Raw genomic sequence first — 18,622 nt, forward strand, 5'->3', positions numbered from 1 at the left:
AACTCAGAGCTGCTGTAGGTGAGGAGGCTGGGGGGATAGGATAACTGCATGATGGGCATTAAAGACGGCATATGATGTAATGAGCACTAAGTATTACATAAGATGAATCACTGACCTCTACCTCTGAAACTAATAATACATATGTTAATTAATTGAATTTAATTTTTTTAAAAAGTCAAAATAAAAATAAAAGTAGTCCCCCCAAATTACTATGATCCTAACCATCAAACCCACTAAATGTATCCTCAAAGGAAAAGCAAAATGAGTATAATCTCATTAATGAATACAAATACAAAAGTAAAATTAAAAACAAGTCAACATTGTAGTATCATACTAGAATCCACATAGACTAAGCAGGATTTACTACAGGGAATCAAAGGTAGCTGAAATTAGGAAATATAATAATAATAACCAGAAACAATTCAGAATGTCAATTATTCCACTCTAACTCTCATTTTTTATCATAAAATGCCCAAATAGGAAGGATATAGCAGCTAACTAGCTCTCTGACTCTGGGCAACAGAAATTAAAAGTCATATAACTTCTTAATCTCTGAGTTAAGACACTGAGATGCACACCACTTAAAGATGGACAAAGGGGCAGCCATATGAGGTCCACTATTCTTCAAAGCTCACTCCTTTTAGGAAAGCGGCACTCCTCATCCTAAGAACCTGCCCAGGGCAGCATGAGCACTGCGTACCATTCTCTGTCACAGCCAGGGTTTGAGCGTCCCCGCTCCCACATGCCACATCAATGACCTTCAATCCTTTAAGCCCAGCTACCAGCATCGGGATGGCCTCATCTTCACTGGAGCCTTCAAACAGATAGGACAATTGTTATTGTTAAGTCCCTCAAAAGAAATAACCTCCCACTGCATGCTCAAGCTGGCTAAGAGCAAATGTACCATGGCCTAGTCGGCCGTAGTTCCCTCGGCCCCAAGTGTACAGCTCCCCTTCGGCAGTGATGGCCGCACTATATGTGCTTCCACATGCGATGTGCACCACATGCTTCCCAGCCTGCTTTCCAGAGAAAGCAGATATCACCTTAGGCTCTTCCAAAGGCCTGTGGAGAGAAAGGAAACAAATATAAATGTCCTTTTACACAGATCCTATTAGTGATAGCAAAGAAAATTACTATCTGAATAACCTGGCAAAGTGTCAGAACAGTTTGGCCTTTCAGGTGCCTTATGAAGTAACTAAGGAACATAGAATTCAAACACCCAACACTTCCATGACTGTTTGTTAATTGAGCACCCAATGCCAAACATGGTATGCAGCAGGAATATCAGAACAGGTTTGTTAAAGACTTGTAAAATCAAGTCTAGAGCAGCTTTGTTTACAGTGGTGCAAAACAGTGACCCATCCATAGACCACTCAGCAACAGGCACAAAGCACCTACTGACAGGCCCAACAACTTGGCTGAAGCTCAGGGATCCTGATACGTCAAAGAGCCAGAGATAAAATACCACTTGTGACAGAGGCCAGATCAGAAACTGGAGGTAGGGAGTAGGGGATGATTGCAAAGGGATCCAAAGTAGCAGGGGCATCAGAAATGTTCTTTGTCTCAGTTGTGGCAGTTCCCCCAAGTGCACACATTTACTGAAACTCATCAAACTTAAAACTAATGGATTTGTAAACCTCATACAGATGGTTAAAATTTATACATTTGTTAAATAAATGAGGAAAGAATGAAGGAGCAAGGTTTACTAATCACACTCAGTCTGTATTTTACAAATGAAAAGAGGAAGTATGGACTAATTAGGTAGAAGTCTTAGTAGTTGGCTCTTCATTTCAAAACTAGTAAAATGCCCTATGCTTATAATCCAGAATATGACTGACAACACTCAAGTCTATCCTCTCCAAAGACATGGTTTAATACTTTGTGAATAAATAAACGCACACAGAAGAAGGGACATACACAGGCACAAGGAGAGCTGAACAAACCTACTCTCATACCACTTCTCCTTCCTGTTCTTTTTTTTAAAAAAAAAAGATTTTATTTATTTATTCAGGAGAGACACACACACAGAGAGGTAGAGACACAAGCAGAGGGAGAAGCAGGCTCCATGCAAGGAGCCCGACATGGGACTCGATCCCGGGTCTCCAGGATCACACCCTGGGCTGCAGGCAGTGCTAAACTGTGCCACTGGGGCTGCCCTCTCCTTCCTGTTCAGCTCAAGTTTCAACCTCCCAAAGTTTCCCTCCAACTCCTAACATCTCTACTGATTTTTTTTTTCCCCTTCCCTCAACTTCTCAAGCAATGGACAAGTTACTTAATCTAGCATCTAGCACTTAATCTCAACTGAGTATTATTTAATTACAAAATTGTGCTTTGTAATTTAGTACAAATTACAAATGACATAAAGGAAGCCAAAAACTAATGTCTCCAGCCTATATCTCCATCTTTCAAGTCCCAGGTGCCTCATCCATCTCACCCCCTTCTAGTCTGAGAATAACAATCATTCTTTAAAAAAAAAAAAAATTCTAAATTCCATAATTAGCATTCCTTTGTTTCTAACAATCATTTTACCACATTTGTCTGAATCCCTTACAACACTGACAAGTTTAGGATATTTCTGCTGAATGCTAACACATAACAGACATTGCTCAGCTTTTTTGACAATTTGAGATTCTACCTAGGGGGGCCCACCTCTATCCCACCACAGTAAGAATAGGCCAGACACCTCTCAACTCGGCTGTTCATACTTCTAACCCACTTGAAGTGGGGTTGCATCTTCAATTTTAACCTAAAGCCTAAGTTTTTCTCCATCAGGCTCCCCAATCAAACCCGAAACATATAAAAGGGTTCCCACCACTCTGTGGCAGCTGTGGGAATTCTCCATTTTTACAAACCCACCATTTTGTTTCACTCCTAGTCTCTCACAATAATCAAAAGCTTCTACAAAATAGGACAGTAAGAAACTACAGAGGGGTATCTGGGTGGCTCAGTGGTTGAGCATCTGCCTTTGGCTTAGTTTGTGATCCCAGGGTCCTGGGACCGAGTCCTGCATCGGGCTCCCCGCAGGGAAGCCTGCTTCTCCCTCTGTCTAGGTCTCTGCTTCTCTCTCTGTGTCTCTCATGGATAAATACAATCTTAAAAAAAAAAGAAAAAAGAAACTATTGAGTTTTGTACCTATGAAAATGGAACGGCTTAAGGAAAGTAGGATCTTATCTGATAGAGACATGTTGAAGTATTTCTGAATAAAGAAACAAGTAATGTGGGATTTGCTTTAGGAAACTCCACCATGTGGGGTATTGGTATGTATAGTTAAAACAGGATTACCAAAGCTGAAAATTTTGAATATGGGAGAGAAGAAGATGAAGGCCAACTGATGTCACCCTCTGTGCTGTGGGCAGAACTCCCATAGTGTCACTCAGGGGCTGACATATCTTGACAGCCTTCTCCATCCTAGCCCTACATGTCAGAGCAAATGGAAAACAACCCAGCCACACTTTTCTTTTCCACCTATTCTGGATAGAGCAACTCAAAGAGAGAACATGTCAATTACAAGAAAGGGCCATACATACACAGTGTCCCCATGGCCCAGTCGTCCACCATCCCCGCAACCCCAGGAGTACACCTCTCCAGTGGCCGCCAGAGCCAGGTAGTGGTGACCATCAGAATGGGCAGCAATCTTTACAATGTTTCTGGAGGCAAGACCCTGGACCAGCTGTGGAGCCTAGAATAGTACAAACAGGAAAAAAATTAGTAAGCAATCCTACGACAAAGAAAACGAAAACAACATGACTCTTCTCACTGATGCATCTCATTTTAACAAACCCTCCTCGAACTGAAAGAACATGAGGCTGCCATCCAATTGTCCAGATGACCTGCCCATTACCAACAGAGGAGTAGGCAGCCTCCAAGTGATGTGACATGACTAGGCCACCTCCACATAACGGAAATTCACAAGTCAAGGTGAAAAGCACCTTCCTTTAACAGGAACATGCTCTATCCCCATGAGGCCAAATTCTCTCATCTGTTACTAACTCCCCCCATAGTTGACTGAGTTTACACGTGGAAAATTAGTATACAAATGGAATCATGACAGGCAATACTAAGTGTTACTATAAGGAGTTACCAATATTAACAACTAAGAAATTCTGCCCCCAAATCTTGACAATGATTATTAAGATTATTAAATAAAAATAATAAAACAATGAACAAGTGTTTCTAAATCTTCAGAAACCCAATGTCTTTAAGACTAGAACTCTGCAGCACCTATAGTAGAAAAGTGTCCACAAAGGCAAGCAATCTGGGCCCAAGAACACCCACCAGTGTGTCACTATTGTAGGCCTGCGTGTACACGCGGCCATTCCTCGATAAGATCAAGAAGCGCTTCTCTGCACAGGCGATCTGCGTGACCCCCAGGTTGGCAAGTCCTTCACATTGAATTGGACCAATCACATTAGCGTAGTATTTCCATCCTATTAACCCCCATCCTATGACCTCTTGCAATGATCCCTGTAAGATAACAACATAAGTAAACATTTTCTTTATGGTAGCAAGAATATTTTCTTCTTAGTCAAAAGAAAGAAAAATTTATGCTATTATTAACACTGAAATACCATAGGATAAAAACAAAGCATGTAAAAAAATATCAAAATAACTCATAACATCCCATATTACCTTAGTTAACAGGTAAGATGAAGTAACTGAACAGGTAATTAATTCTTCCACAGCATTTCATTTTAATAGAAACCACTAAAGAGAAATATAAAGAGGGAGATGGCAGGGTAGGAAGACCCAGGGCTCACCTTGTACAGTGTGGCCACCTAGAGAACACCATGGGTATAAATAACCCAGAAAGCAGCCCAAAGACTGGCAGAAGAGACTTTCTGCAGACAGACATAAACAAGAGGCCAGAGCAAAGTAATCCATCCCCTTGGATAAGCTCTGGACAAGATCCCATCAAAGATCCCATCAAAGCAAAGCCTGGCAGTGTGCAAGCAGCCCAGACAAGGGCCAACACCACTCCAAAGTGAGTCCTGCTCCAGGGAGAGGGGAAGATAACCACACATCAGTCTGACCGCGACCCCAGCAATGGGCTAGAGGCAGGCAGTTAGTCTGACTACAGCCCCCATCCACCAATAAAAGTTTCTCAGGGACCAAAACAGGGCAAGTATGTACAAGTTTGGTGCTACCTGGTCTGGCTCAACTTGAGCCCAAGGCATCCCTGGACTGGCCCACTAACACCACAGGCACCAGACTCTGAACAATAGGCAGAGAACCATCACAAACTGGACTGAAGCAAACAGAGCTCAGTCACAACAGTAGAATACTCCCGTAGCAACACATATAGGAGACATCCTGAAGCACAATTTTCTGGTGAAAAGGAGACATTGCACTGTGGGGCCCCCTACAGGACCCCTTCTTCATAAAGCTACTACTCTCAAGTGCAGGAAACATAGCTAACTTTCCTAACACCTAGGAAAAGACACAGCTTAGATAAAATGAGGAGTCAGAGGAACATGTCCCAAATGAAAGAGCAGAACAAAATCACCTAAACAAAATGGAGATAAGTAATATGCCTGATAGCAAATATAAAGTAATGCTCATAAAGATACTTGATAGAATTGAGAAAGAAGTGCAGGACCTCCATGAGACCCTCCACAAAGAGATAGAAGACCTAAGAAAGAACCAATTAGAGATAACGAACTCATTAAATGAAATTAAAAATACACCATCAGGAATAAATAGCAAAAAAGAGGAGGGAGAAGAACAGATCAACAACCTGAAGGACAGAGTAATGGAAAGTAATCAAGCTGAGCCAATGAGAGAGGAAAAAAAATATGAAAATGAGAACAGACCCCAAGGAACTCCGCAACACTGTCAAGCATAATGGTCACGATAGGGATCCCAGAAGAAGAGAGAGAAAAGGGGGCAGAAGACTGAAGAGATAATAGCTTAAAACTTCTTGAATATGGGGAAGGAAAGAAAAATCCAGATCTGGGAGCCACAGAGAGCCAGCCCCCAACCAAACCAACCCAAAGAGGTCTGGCATCAAGACACAAAGCAAATAAGAGAGTCAAAAGAGAGAGAATTTTAAAAGCACCAAGAGAAAGTAAAGCAGTTTACATGCAAACAAAAATCATGATAGATGCAAACATGGAATACTGAGTTGCTTTAAAATAAAAAAAGTTCTGTTTACTAATAGAGCAAGCTCCTCAGTATATACTGTGTAGTGAAAAGAACAAGCTACGACATGCTACCAATAACATTTATTCCAGAGAATGCCGAAAGGATATGTGAGAGACTAGAAAAGTAAAAAGCAGCAGGTGTAAAACCAGTAGATGAGAGGACAGGAAGGAGGAAGTAACAGCGTCTTTGCACTTAATTTTGATTTTTGAACCATGTGAATATACTTAGTTGGAAAAGAAACAAATGACTATGACTATAAAATGAAATTAAAATATACATCATGATAAATTTAAAGTTAGGAAAACCTGGATACAAATCCAAATTCTTGTGTGACCCTGGAAAAATCCACTGCCATCCCAAATGACAGTCTTCTTAATCAATACACTGGGGCAGTGTTGTGATGATCAGATGCAACTACATGTGGGAAGTCCTCAAGGGGCCTGCATGGTAGGCTCTTCATACATGTGGACTAGTGTTATCACTGCTCTTAGCAGCATCAAGACAGTTCATGGTCTGAGCCCCTACTTTACAAAAACGGCACTGGAACCTGTGAGGAAGGCAGAATGGCATGCAGTTGTTTGGATAAAGGAGAGCTCTCTGGGGACACATCTCCTGATTCTAGAACTGGGACAATGGATTGGATCCTAAATCCCTGTGCACCTCAGCTGGCTCATCACTCATTCTGATCATTGACAACACCTTAAACCATATACAAGATTTAAAAAGCTATAAGCCAGCTCTACCCCCAACACCAGAGAAACTGAGTCTCCATATCAGCACAGAGTGAGAATCTAAGAGTGCTACTAACTATACAACATACAAAGAATAAACACTGCTATCACACGTACCTTATGAGATGTTGGTGAGCTACACAGAGGTGGCATACAGGGAGTAGCCAGGCGGTCTAAATGGGCCATGACAACAACTGCAGTTTGTCTTAAGTCAATGGCAAGCTCATTGTCTTGTGGAAGAGTAAGGTACCTCAGGAAACTCTCATTGGGGCTCAGAGGACCAGACAAAAGCTACAGAAGAAAAGTAAACAGGCTTCTTGAGAATGGTGGAAAAATTAAAGTAACACAATTAGCCCTTAACCATTCTTTATATTTTGGTACTCAACAGTTAGGCATTATCTGTAAATCTACTCCTTTTGGTCATCAAATGAGAAGTGTCATTGATGCAGTGACACTACACATCTACATATTTACACATTTGCTATAAAACACTACACACAGCAGTGCCTGCACATTTTGCACATCTATTACCCATGTGCATACTCCACTCAGGTCAATGACATGGCCCAGACACTTTGTAGGCTCAACCTTCCAAGAGCCCTCAGAATACAAAGCAAGCTTCCTAGGAACACAGCACTGCACCTTAACCTGGTTTTGCAAACCAAAACCACTTATTTTAACCTAAATGCCACCCACCCTGGAGTAACCTAATGTTACTCGCACATTAAGTAACAAATATAATTCTTCTAAAAGCAGAGTAGCCTTATTCCCATTAAAGACTGCCAAGTGATAGAAAAATTAACTTTATAATGGAATGATGGCCTTTGTAGAAAAGACCTCTAAGATCAAACTTGTGTCTCTAAAAAGCAGCAGTCCCAGAGTTCAGACCCAGGACCTAGGCAGGCCCTTCTCTGCAACCAGCCTTACTGTTCTAGGACTAAACACAGTGATGACTTAAGTGGCATGCTCCACACAATGCCCCGCACATAGGAAGGGCCAACAAAAAGTAAGCCACTATTTTCAACGCTCTTTTTCTAGTATGTGTTTAAGACTATGCAGATCAGGGACACCTGGGTAGCTCAATCAGTTAAGCTTCTGAATCTTGATTTCAGCTCAGGTCATGATCTCAGGGTTGTGAGATCAAACCCCAAGTTGGGCTCTGCATTCAGTGGACTGAGTGTCTGTCTGTCTGTCTGTCTCTCTCTTTCTCTCTCATTTCTCCTCTCCCTCCTCGCCCCCTCTCCCCGCACTCACGCACTCACACACACATTCTCTGTCATAAATAAATAAATCTTATTTAAAAATGTGTGTATGTCAGACTTAGTTCTGTGCTGCAATCCAGCTGGCACTCACTGATCTGAGGTCTTCTCCATAAATGGTATATGGAAGAGCATGAAAGAGGAAGACTTACCTGACTTCTCCAAGCTGGGTCAAAACAAATAAACATAAACCACTAAGCAACCTCATGGTAAAGCAGGTCCTCTGAACTAAACACACACTCTATCCCACACAAGCTAAGCCTCAAGTCCTTGTGCTACCTCCCCACATTATCATTGCAAGTGCCCAAAAGGACCTGCTTGACTCTCACACTTTGTTCCTGAATATTGTCCGAATTTTTACCCATTTTCATGCCTTCTAACTAACTCCTTCACGGAGATAAGCATGACTTCTTTACATCTTCCTCAGCATCTTAAACTCACTCCCCATCACAGCCAAAGCACAGCCAAACCAAGTTTCCAGGCCGCTAGAAATATACAAGCACTAAACCCACGAACGTGAAGGGCTCAAGGCTCCAGTTCAGCAGAAAGAAAAAAAAGCAGTAGAGGAATCTCTCTAAAAGTTCAAGCTGATACATGTCAAGAAATACATTCTTCCTACTAGGTACACACAATCCAGAACACACACAGAGGTCACGTGCTTGTGTGATACTCTACCACAGCAACTGAAACTCACCCCATGATAGCCCATACCTGTTCCACACCTGACTCACTGCTGTAATCACCAAATACACACCCTCCCCTAGAGACTATTGCCACAGATGTGCACCCCCATCTTGTGTATAAAAGGCTAAATAACTCTTTTAGAAAAACTGAATCAAGGTAGCTACTTAAATGCAAAATCTTGTTATGATAACTTACGTGAGTGTCACCCTCTATATGAGGGGCATCTTTACTGCAGATGATGCTCTGGAATCTTTGCAGCAAAGGGAGAAGGGGGGCACTGGTGCCCTGGGCGGACCGCTCATTGTCAGTTTCCTGTGTCCCACTGTCCCACAGTTGCAGCAACAACAGGATGGCAGACAACATTTGGCTGAAAGAGAAAATATCTTTATTCTCTAGCAAAACAGATTAGTTTTTATCACCATGGTCTGTCAAAAATAAAAGCAAACAGCTAAATAAAATAGAAATACTTTAGATTTGAAAGGATACCACTAAAATAATACCAAAAAAATAATTCCTGGCAGTAAAATCACTGAATCAATACCAAGATTTTAGCAAAGATATCCATCTTCTGAGGATAAGAAATATAAAACCAGTTAAGAAACTCAAACAGTATTTAAAAAAAGAAAAGAAAAAAAGAAACTCAAACAGTACAATTTTTTTTTTTTTTTAAGTAGGCTCCACATCTAGAATGGAGCCCAATACAGGACTTGTACTCACAACCTTGAGGTCAAAAGCTAAGTCGAAATCCCTGGGATCCCTGGGTGGCTCAGCAGTTTAGCACCAGCCTTCAGTCCAGGGTGTGATTCTGGAGTTCCGGGATGGAGTCCCCCATCAGGCTCCCTTCATGGAGCCTGCTTCTCCCTCTGCCTGTGTCTCTGCCTCTCTCTCTCTCTCTCTCTCTCTCTCTCTCTCTCTCTCATGAATAAATAAATAAAATCTTAAAAAAAAAAAAGAAAAGAAAAGAAAAGAAAAGAGGGGATCCCTGGGTGGCTCAGTGGTTTTAGCACCTGCCTTCGGTGCAGAGCATGATCCTGGAGTCCCAGGATCAAGTCTCACGTCAGGCTCCCTGCATGGAACCTGCTTCTCCCTCTGGCTGTGTCTCTGCTTCTCTCTCTCTCTCTCTGTATCTCTCATGAATAAATAAATAAAATCTTTAAAAAAGAAAAAAAGAAAAGAAAAGAAATCAAGAGTCAGACGCTTAGCCTACTAAGGTACCAAGGTATCCCTCAAACAGCACTTTCTAAAGGGAACTTCTAGGACCTTAACTGATGGAATAAAGATCATTTGAGGAAAATTCAAAGGAAAAAAAAAAAAAAACAGCTCCTACATTACTAGAAAATTGAACATAAAAAAGTGAAGAAAATATAAGTGTACCCAGGTTAGACAGAAGAGAAAGTCCTAGGAAGTGGTTCTTTGATTACAGAACACCACACGTTTTCTACAATCACAAATGATTCAATGAAATAACCATAAAATGAAACAAATGTTCAGATACAGAGACATTTCCCTGAAATACTCCCAGCCTGTGATTCTCCTCACCTCAGCGTGCCTCTCTGCACAGCCAGCTCTAACAGGATGGCCAGGGCCAGGTGCTGGTCCTGCAGAGGGATGCTTCCAGGCCCTTTGGTACCAGGTGTTCCATGAACATCCCTGAATTGACAACAGTAGACCCAAGAACAAAGTAACATGTGATCTTAAAAACAGCATGTTTATTTTTAATATTTAGAATCAAGTTTCTGAGACTTAATACTCAAATTTAATCCGAGATTTTAAAGTATACAATTAATTTGTAAACATTATTGAACGGATTAATTCAGATACTATAAGATGACTATATTAGAAAACATTCCAGCATCCATAGCATAAAATTCTTTTTATCATTATTCAAATCATGGGTAGAAAAATGTTTAGATGTTTCCACTTTCAATGACATGTAAGGCTATTAGAATATTAACATCCCTCTATGTAAATGTAGAAAAATCAACTGTTAAAACCACCTGGCAAACACAAGCAAAATGTCTATGTGTATTTTTCTCTGATCAAACAAATATTTCAACTTTTCCCCATTGATAAACAAGTCTTCTTAACCCAAGATGGGGAAGAGATGACTTTCTGATATCACCATTACAGTTGAATTTTTGAAACTACAGTTGACCCTTGAACAACAAGTTTGAATTGCACACGTTTACTTATACAGATTTTTTTATTTATATATATATATATATATATATATATATATATATATATATATATAAAAATTTGGGGGAGATTTTCAGTAATTTGAAAAAACTCACAGATGAACTATGTAGCCTAGAAACACCAAAAAGCTTAAGATTAGATAATATAATAAGAATACAGTATACAATACAGATAATAACATAAAATATTTGTTAATCCACTGTCTATGTTACCGGTCAGGCTTCCAGTTCACAGTATGCTATATGGATTTTAAACTGTGTGGGGGATAACACCTCTAATCCCCACAGGGTTCAAGGATCAAATTCCAAGCCTATTTCAGGGCCCACGGCCCTAAATCTTGCTGCAATGCCTTCATCAGCATGCTAGGGAGGGGAACTCATAGACTGTTGGCATAGAGACCTCAGGTGTCCCTCCCTGAATACCGAAAGGACACAGCAGTGACCTTAGGCAAAAGGAATGGGAAAAGACTCACTTTTGCTCTAATTATGCCTTTGCTGCCGAATTATATATTAACTATATACATTTTTCTTTAAATTTAAAAACCGAGGCAGCCTGGGTGGCTCAGCGGTTTAGCGCCACCTTCAGCCCAGGGCGTGATCCCAGAGACCCGGGATCAAGTTCCACGTCAGGTTACCTGCATGGAACCTGCTTCTCCCTCTGCCTCTCTCTTTCTCTGTCTCTTGCATGAATAAATAAATATTTTAAAAATAAAAATAAATTTAAAAACGGTTAACAAAAACATATAGCACCTAAGACCAAAGTTCATGACTTTCCTTACAGAAAAATGATTCACGTTCAAAAAATTTTTACACTAAAATGAACAGATGCAGGTTTAAACATTTTGATCTTGGGTGGTTATTTAGTCCTACATTGTCTATTAAAACAACACCCATCACTCAGAATGACAGCATTCACATTCTCACCAAGAAGCACAAAATAGGTGCTCAAACATTTTATGAATGACTAATTCCCAAATCATAAAATATCTGAAAAAATACATTACAAAAACATCTTTCATTTTCCACCTGATTCAATATGATATGGGTCTAATTCTGGGTCTAATCAGAGATTCAAAAGCAAATATTTGAAAACCTAAAAACTAAGATCTAGAATCACAGAGCTAAGGGTGAGCTGGAAACAGCACAAACCTGCTCTAAAGAGAAGCCAGTGAAATAAGACTTTGAAGCATGTTAGCATCATTCACACAGTAAGATGTGAAAAGAAAGAACTCACCCTGTCACGACGGATCTCAAGAACCTGGTTGCTCTCTCTACCACCTCCAGCCACACAGAGGACACGGTGCTTTCATCGAAGAGTGAGGCCTCAGGCAGAGCTCTCAAGGCATCCAGGGACTCCTGCAACAGCTCGCTGCAGAGATCTGCATCCTCCCCTGGGCACACACGTGTATCAAAGGAGGCCACCCATTCCTTAAGCAGCACTGAGAAGTAAAGCCCTCCCCACTTTCCCAGAGAGGCCTCCTACTCCTCCATGTGAGAGGATGCCACTGTCACATTTTCAATCCCTCACTTTTCTCTCAACAAGATACTCTAAGAACTCAACAGATTAAAACTTAATACAAGTACCCCAAAGTCAGTTCAACTTGCCCATGAGCAATTCTAACTTCTTGTTCTCCTAGAAAATAAATCAGCATTGATGCACTGCAGTGGTTCACCTGGGATGTACACACATATGCGCTTTATCTTTTTTTTTTTTTTTTTAAAAGAACAGACCTGAAAAATCAAACAGACTTAAGCCCCTCATTCTATAAACAAAAAAAAATGAGGCACAGAGAGCATATGGGATCAGGCCAAGAGCATGTGGTGGCAGAACTGAGAAGACCACCCAAGTCTCCTGATGTGCTGGGGTAAGAGAACACTCTAGGCCTACATACCTGACCGCCAGGCCCTGCGTAAGAAGGCAAAGGCAAAGGAGAGAGCTGCTCGGGATCCAACTCTTGCAAGTCCTTCCACTCCTTTGCCTGTGGGCCGGGAACTGTGGACAACACATATGGGAGTTGTAATAACTGGTCAGTCAGAGTAATGTGCAAATACTAAAATAAGATAAATAATATGGAAGGATTTATATGAAATGTGATCAATGGATTTCTTTAGACAGCAGGAAGACACTGTGTGACTTTTAATTTCATATTTAAAAAATTATCAAATGTCCTTTGTAATGGAAATTTTTACTTTAAGAAAACATTTAGAATTTTAAGTGAATTGCAAAAATATTCACAAAATAATCTGAGAGCTGATATTATTAGAAACACAGGGTAAGCAGAAAATAGACATAAATACATAAATGGGGAGATTAAATGGCATGTAGTAAAGAAAAGGCAGGTAAGGTGATTGAGGAACACACAAAGAATATGACAAATGCCTGAGTCTGCACCCAGGGCTATGGAATCTATACTTTGGACTCTTTTAGGTCTATGTGATGACGAGGAATAGAGATCCATGTATGTCTCCTATTCTCTTTTGCCCCTATCCTGTTGAGCTTAACCTTTCCTGAATTTAGTGCCTATCATTCTCATGAATCCTTTAAGTTTTTTACCATTTATATTTATAAAGTTAACAAGATATGCATGTTTTTAAAAAGTTATACAAACGGCATATAATAAAAATCATTCTAAAAAACAAACTACAATACAAAAAGTATACAATATAAACTTAATCATGCTTAACAAGTACTTTTATTTTCAACTTTACACAGCTGAATATTTCTACTATATACAGTATCCTTCAAACTTACTAAATTTGCTTTTACAGTCAGGGGGAAATGCTATTAAAAATGGGTAATGAGGGACACCTGGGGGGCTCAGCAGTTGAGCATCTGCCTTTGGCTCAGGGCATGATCCTGGGTTCCCCTGTGGGAAGCCTGCTTCTCCCTCTGCCTAGGTCTCTGTGTCTCTCATTAATAAATAAATTTTTTAAAATGGGTAATGATATGGAATGATCATCCATAGAGACGTCAAATAAAATTAGCAGGGAAGAACGTGGGGACCCCACAGAGGCAGCTAGTACGCACATATCTATGAATCTTGAGCTTTAGGAGGGGAGCTCATGAGAAGACACACACATACACAAAAAAAACCTTAATTAATAACTGCCTCTAATGAAGGAACTGAGCGCCTACGAGACAGGAATAAGGAAATTTACACTTTATTTCTGAATAAGAAATATAATGATCTTTAAAATAGCAACACATATGCTGAATCTATTCAGATGAGGTACGAGGAGCCCTCACCAGAAAACTGCTTCAGGAGAAGCATGAAACTGGGGCTCCCCTCAGGCAATCATAACCCTGGCCCTGGAGAAAGAGCCCAATAGTCCTAAATCTGTACAGTGTAAGTCACTCTCTGTTTTACAAATACTCAAGAAACACTAACACACAAATAGTTTGGATCCATGCCCATCCACACCAGTCAACCATCCAACCCATTGCTAGTTCCACAAAAAAGGTAAAACCCACCACTAACCAGTAAGTTGAGAAATGAGGAAAAGAAATCTATAAAAATGTAGAACATATCACTAACAGAATAGCTAAAACAAAGATGTAATAACACCAAATGCTGACAAGAATGTGGAAAAACTAAACCACTCATACATAGCTGATTGACTGTAAAATTGTACAGCCATTCTAGAAAGAGCATGGCAATGTTCTACAAACCTAAACATAAGACATAAGAACTGAACTCCAGCGCATTTATTCCAAAAAATAAAACTTAGGTTCACACAAAAACCTGCCCACAAATATTCATAGCAGCTTTATTCATAATGCTCAAAATTAAGTAACTGAGTGTCCTTCAATAGATGAATAAACAAAATGAAATTCAACCATGTCATAGAAATCTACTATGTAATGATGATACATGACAACTACTTGGAAAAATCTCAAGGAGATAACACTGACTGATATAAGCCAAGGTTACAGAACAGACATCAAGAACAAACTAGGAAAAAAAAAAAAAAGAACAGACTAGGGGCTACCCAAGGAGACAGAAGAGGGCAAGGGAAAGGAAGTGAGTGTCATTATAAAAAGGCTCCTTGTCCTGTACTCTGTGGCACTGGTAACAGAAATCCACACCTGTGATAAAATCATATGGAAAGGCACGCATATGTGCCTGTACACACACAGGTACGCATACACACACACGAGTTGAGAACATGTAAAACTGAGGACATCTGAGTGAGAGAAGTCATCTGGATCAGAGTCAATATCCTCAATGTGACAGTAAACCATAGTTTTGTAAGTGGCTACCACTGGAGGAAAGTAGGTGAAGGGTATAAGGACCTTGAGAGCTTGTTTGGAGGTTCTAGCAGGGGAGCGCAGCTACTCTTATACCCTTGACCGAAGAACGGTCCTCCTCTATCGGGGATGGTCGTCCTCTTCGACTGAACGTGCAGCTTCGGGAGGGACGCACGGAGCAGTGAGGGAGGAAGGGGACACCCGCCTAGCCAGCCAGATCAGCTGAATCAACCCTGGCGATCAATGAGGTGACAGATGTCGCAGCCAGATCGCCCTCACATCCAGGTGAAGGGTATAAGGAATCTGTACTATTTCTTGCAATTCCATATGAACCCACAATCATCTCAAAATACGCATTTTTTTAATTTTAGGAATTTGCTTGACCTAGTGAAAGGTAGATTTCAATTAATCCATCAACACTTATGTCACCACAAGGAAAAAGCACAGAGAAAAATCAGTTGGGGTCTCAGTCACTTCTGCATCTTAGAAAATTCAGTCTCATTTAACAAACACATAAAAGTGCTTAAAGAGTCTTAAAACCTACCACCTCCATAGGCAGAACCCCTCTCTGATCAGTGATCACCACAAAGGACCACTCACTTTCCAGACAAGAAGGAAAGAAAGAACCGTGCTGCTGGCTATCATCACATGTGTAGGAATCCTCTGTCACTTGGTTTATCTTAAAACTATCAAATATAGAACATGTAATCTGATTCAACTAGATTTAAAAAGAAAAACAAAAAAAAAGAAAAAAAGAAAAACAAAACATGAAAAATGCTTCATTTAGCACTTATTGTTCCATGTAGCAAGATAATAAGGTGTTTTGTTTTGTTTTTTTGCCCACTGCTTCTGCCCCTCTACATTTCATGTGCTCCATAGGGAATAAAAGTCAGTATTACAATCAAATAAAACCAACTCTTTTTGCTACATAAAATATGGGTTATACCTAGAAATATCTTAGTCAAGCCTTCTGAGAACAAAACTGTGGTAGACAGCCACAATTTGGAAAAACAAAACTTTATATAAAGCCTTAAGCATTCTAGTTAATGTCTCAGAAAATCTGCCAATGTATACCAATATATTAAAAAACTATATGCCTGAAAGCATCTCTTACAATAAAAGAATTAGAAAATCACATTAGGAAGAAAAAAATAAACATCTAAACTAGCTACTCACTAAATATCATGATCTGACTACTCTACCCTACCCAGTAGCAAAATAAAGCAAGACAAAAAGAATGTTAATGTTCAGACTCCATTTTCAAAAATCTAGACATGTTTGTCTCCACCTTCACTGGCTTCCACAGTTTCTTTACCGACAGAAAAGGGCTTTAAATTAATGGCACAGATTATGAAGCACAGTCTGTTACTCTGAGCAAATGGGCAAAGCCATTCTCCAGACTATATGAAACTAGGAAAAAGGAAAGCATGAATAAAATGTCCTGGGGGATCCCTGGGTGGCTCAGCGGTTTGGCGCCTGCCTTTGGCCCAGGGCACGATCCTGGAGTCCCGGGATCAAGTCCCACGTCGGGCTCCCGGCATGGAGCCTGCTTCTCCCTCCTCCTGTGTCTCTGCCTCTCTCTCTCTCTTTCTCTCTCTCTCTCTCTCTGTCTCTGTCTATCATAAATAAATAAATAAATCTTTAAAATAAAATAAAATAAAATATCCTAAGTATATTGCAAGTCAAACTTAAACTTGCCTTAACAAAACAACCTGCATTTTATATTTAGCTGGTATCAGGATTCCTTATTCATTATATTATTACCTTTTTTTGTCCACAGGAGGCAAAGAAACACTGCTGCTTTTCCACTTAACTTTGACATTCTCCTGGAAAACACTTCTATTCAAGGCAATGAAATACCGTTCCAAAATAACCAGCCTCTGCTTGAGTCTCAGGGCTGAAAGGGTAGTAGTGGCTGACTGGATGGCCAGAGTTTGCTGTTCTTTAACCAACACAGACAGACATTCTTTCAATTCATTCACATCTAGAAAACAAGAGAAGAAAATACTCGACCTCTCAGTATCTTCCATATAGTTTGGAACAATGTTAATAAAATGGATAATAGCAATAGTATCTAACACTTGAGTACTTAATATGGGCCAAAAATGGTTTTAAGCACCTTACACATACAAGGTAATTCTCATAGTCTCACACGATATTACCCCATCAGGAGATAATATTGTACATGTATTTTAAGGACCAGGAAACTGAGGCACAGAGAATTTACTCAAGGTGACCCAGAGGATTACGGTACATGAGACAGACCACTGTTAGCCACCATGGTATGTTGCCTCTCTGAAGCACTATTAAAGGTTTTAACACAAAATTATAAAGTCAATACTTACCAGCAGCATATTTCCTACACACAGAGAAAAACTCTACCCATTATATTCATGTTATATAACCAAACTCAAAATAAAAATGTTTCAATAAAATTGCCTAGCACACATGACTCATGAAAGGTAATAGATTTACTGGAATATTTCAGAGGAAGATAAAATAATTACACTGAACCTTTAACAACACAGTCTTAAACTATACAGGTCCACTTATACACACATTTTTTTCAATATATTGGCAATTTTTTTGGAGATCTGCAACAATTTGAAAAAACACAGACAAATCACAAAACCTAAAAATATAAAAAAAAATTAAGAAGTTAGATATGTCATGAATGCACAAAATACATGTAACTACTAGTCTATTTTATCATTTGCTACCACAAAATATACACAAATCTATTATAAAGTTAAAATTTATCAATACTTATGACAAATACTTACAGTCCCTACAAGGTTGAAAGAAATGTAAACAAATCTACAGTATTAAATAACAAGAACATAAAATTAACCACAGTACATACTTAATGTAACATACTACTATAACAATTTCATAACCACTCCTGTTGTTTTTGTAGTGAGCTCCAGGATTGCAAATATCGGCTTACAACACCAGGAGATGCTAACCATCTCCACATGAGCACCTGTCTAGTAAACTGCAGACTGCAGTAAAAAATGATCTCTAGTAGTTCTCATATATCTTTTCATTGTGTTTAGTGCAGTATCATAAACCTTGAATAAAACTATGGGACTCCTACAGAGTGTCACTCATGATGCTGGAAGTGCTCCCAAGAAGCAGAGAAAAGTCTTGACATTATAAGAAAAGGTTGAAACTGTTTGATAAATACCATAGACTGAGGTCTACAGCTGTGACTGTCTGTCATTTCAAGATAAATGAATCCAGTGTAAGAACCGATGTTAAAAAAAAAAAAAGAGGGGGATCCCTGGGTGGCGCAGCGGTTTGGCGCCTGCCTTTGGCCTGGGGCGCGATCCTGGAGACCCGGGATCGAGTCCCCTATCG

At 39.9% G+C, this 18,622-nt stretch overlaps 1 protein-coding gene across 4 annotated transcripts in view; it reads right to left on the reverse strand.

The window, feature by feature from the left end:
- The window catches only part of HERC2 (HECT and RLD domain containing E3 ubiquitin protein ligase 2), a 235,293-nt gene that overhangs the window by 167,700 nt on the left and 48,971 nt on the right, over positions 1-18,622 (reverse strand). For all 4 annotated transcript variants that reach the window (XM_055326875.1, XM_055326874.1, XM_055326876.1 and 1 more), the window contains 10 exons: positions 17,027-17,246; positions 12,906-13,006; positions 12,248-12,404; positions 10,355-10,465; positions 9,011-9,182; positions 6,990-7,163; positions 4,276-4,464; positions 3,528-3,679; positions 905-1,062; positions 701-814 (listed from right to left, as the gene is read on the reverse strand). In XM_055326875.1, the coding sequence (XP_055182850.1) occupies positions 701-814; positions 905-1,062; positions 3,528-3,679; positions 4,276-4,464; positions 6,990-7,163; positions 9,011-9,182; positions 10,355-10,465; positions 12,248-12,404; positions 12,906-13,006; positions 17,027-17,246 (1,548 nt within the window). The remainder of the gene's footprint in view (positions 1-700; positions 815-904; positions 1,063-3,527; positions 3,680-4,275; positions 4,465-6,989; positions 7,164-9,010; positions 9,183-10,354; positions 10,466-12,247; positions 12,405-12,905; positions 13,007-17,026; positions 17,247-18,622) is intronic.

The sequence above is a fragment of the Nyctereutes procyonoides genome, unplaced genomic scaffold (assembly GCF_905146905.1).
Source record: "Nyctereutes procyonoides isolate TBG_1078 unplaced genomic scaffold, NYPRO_anot_genome, whole genome shotgun sequence".
NCBI classification, from domain to species: domain Eukaryota; kingdom Metazoa; phylum Chordata; class Mammalia; order Carnivora; family Canidae; genus Nyctereutes; species Nyctereutes procyonoides.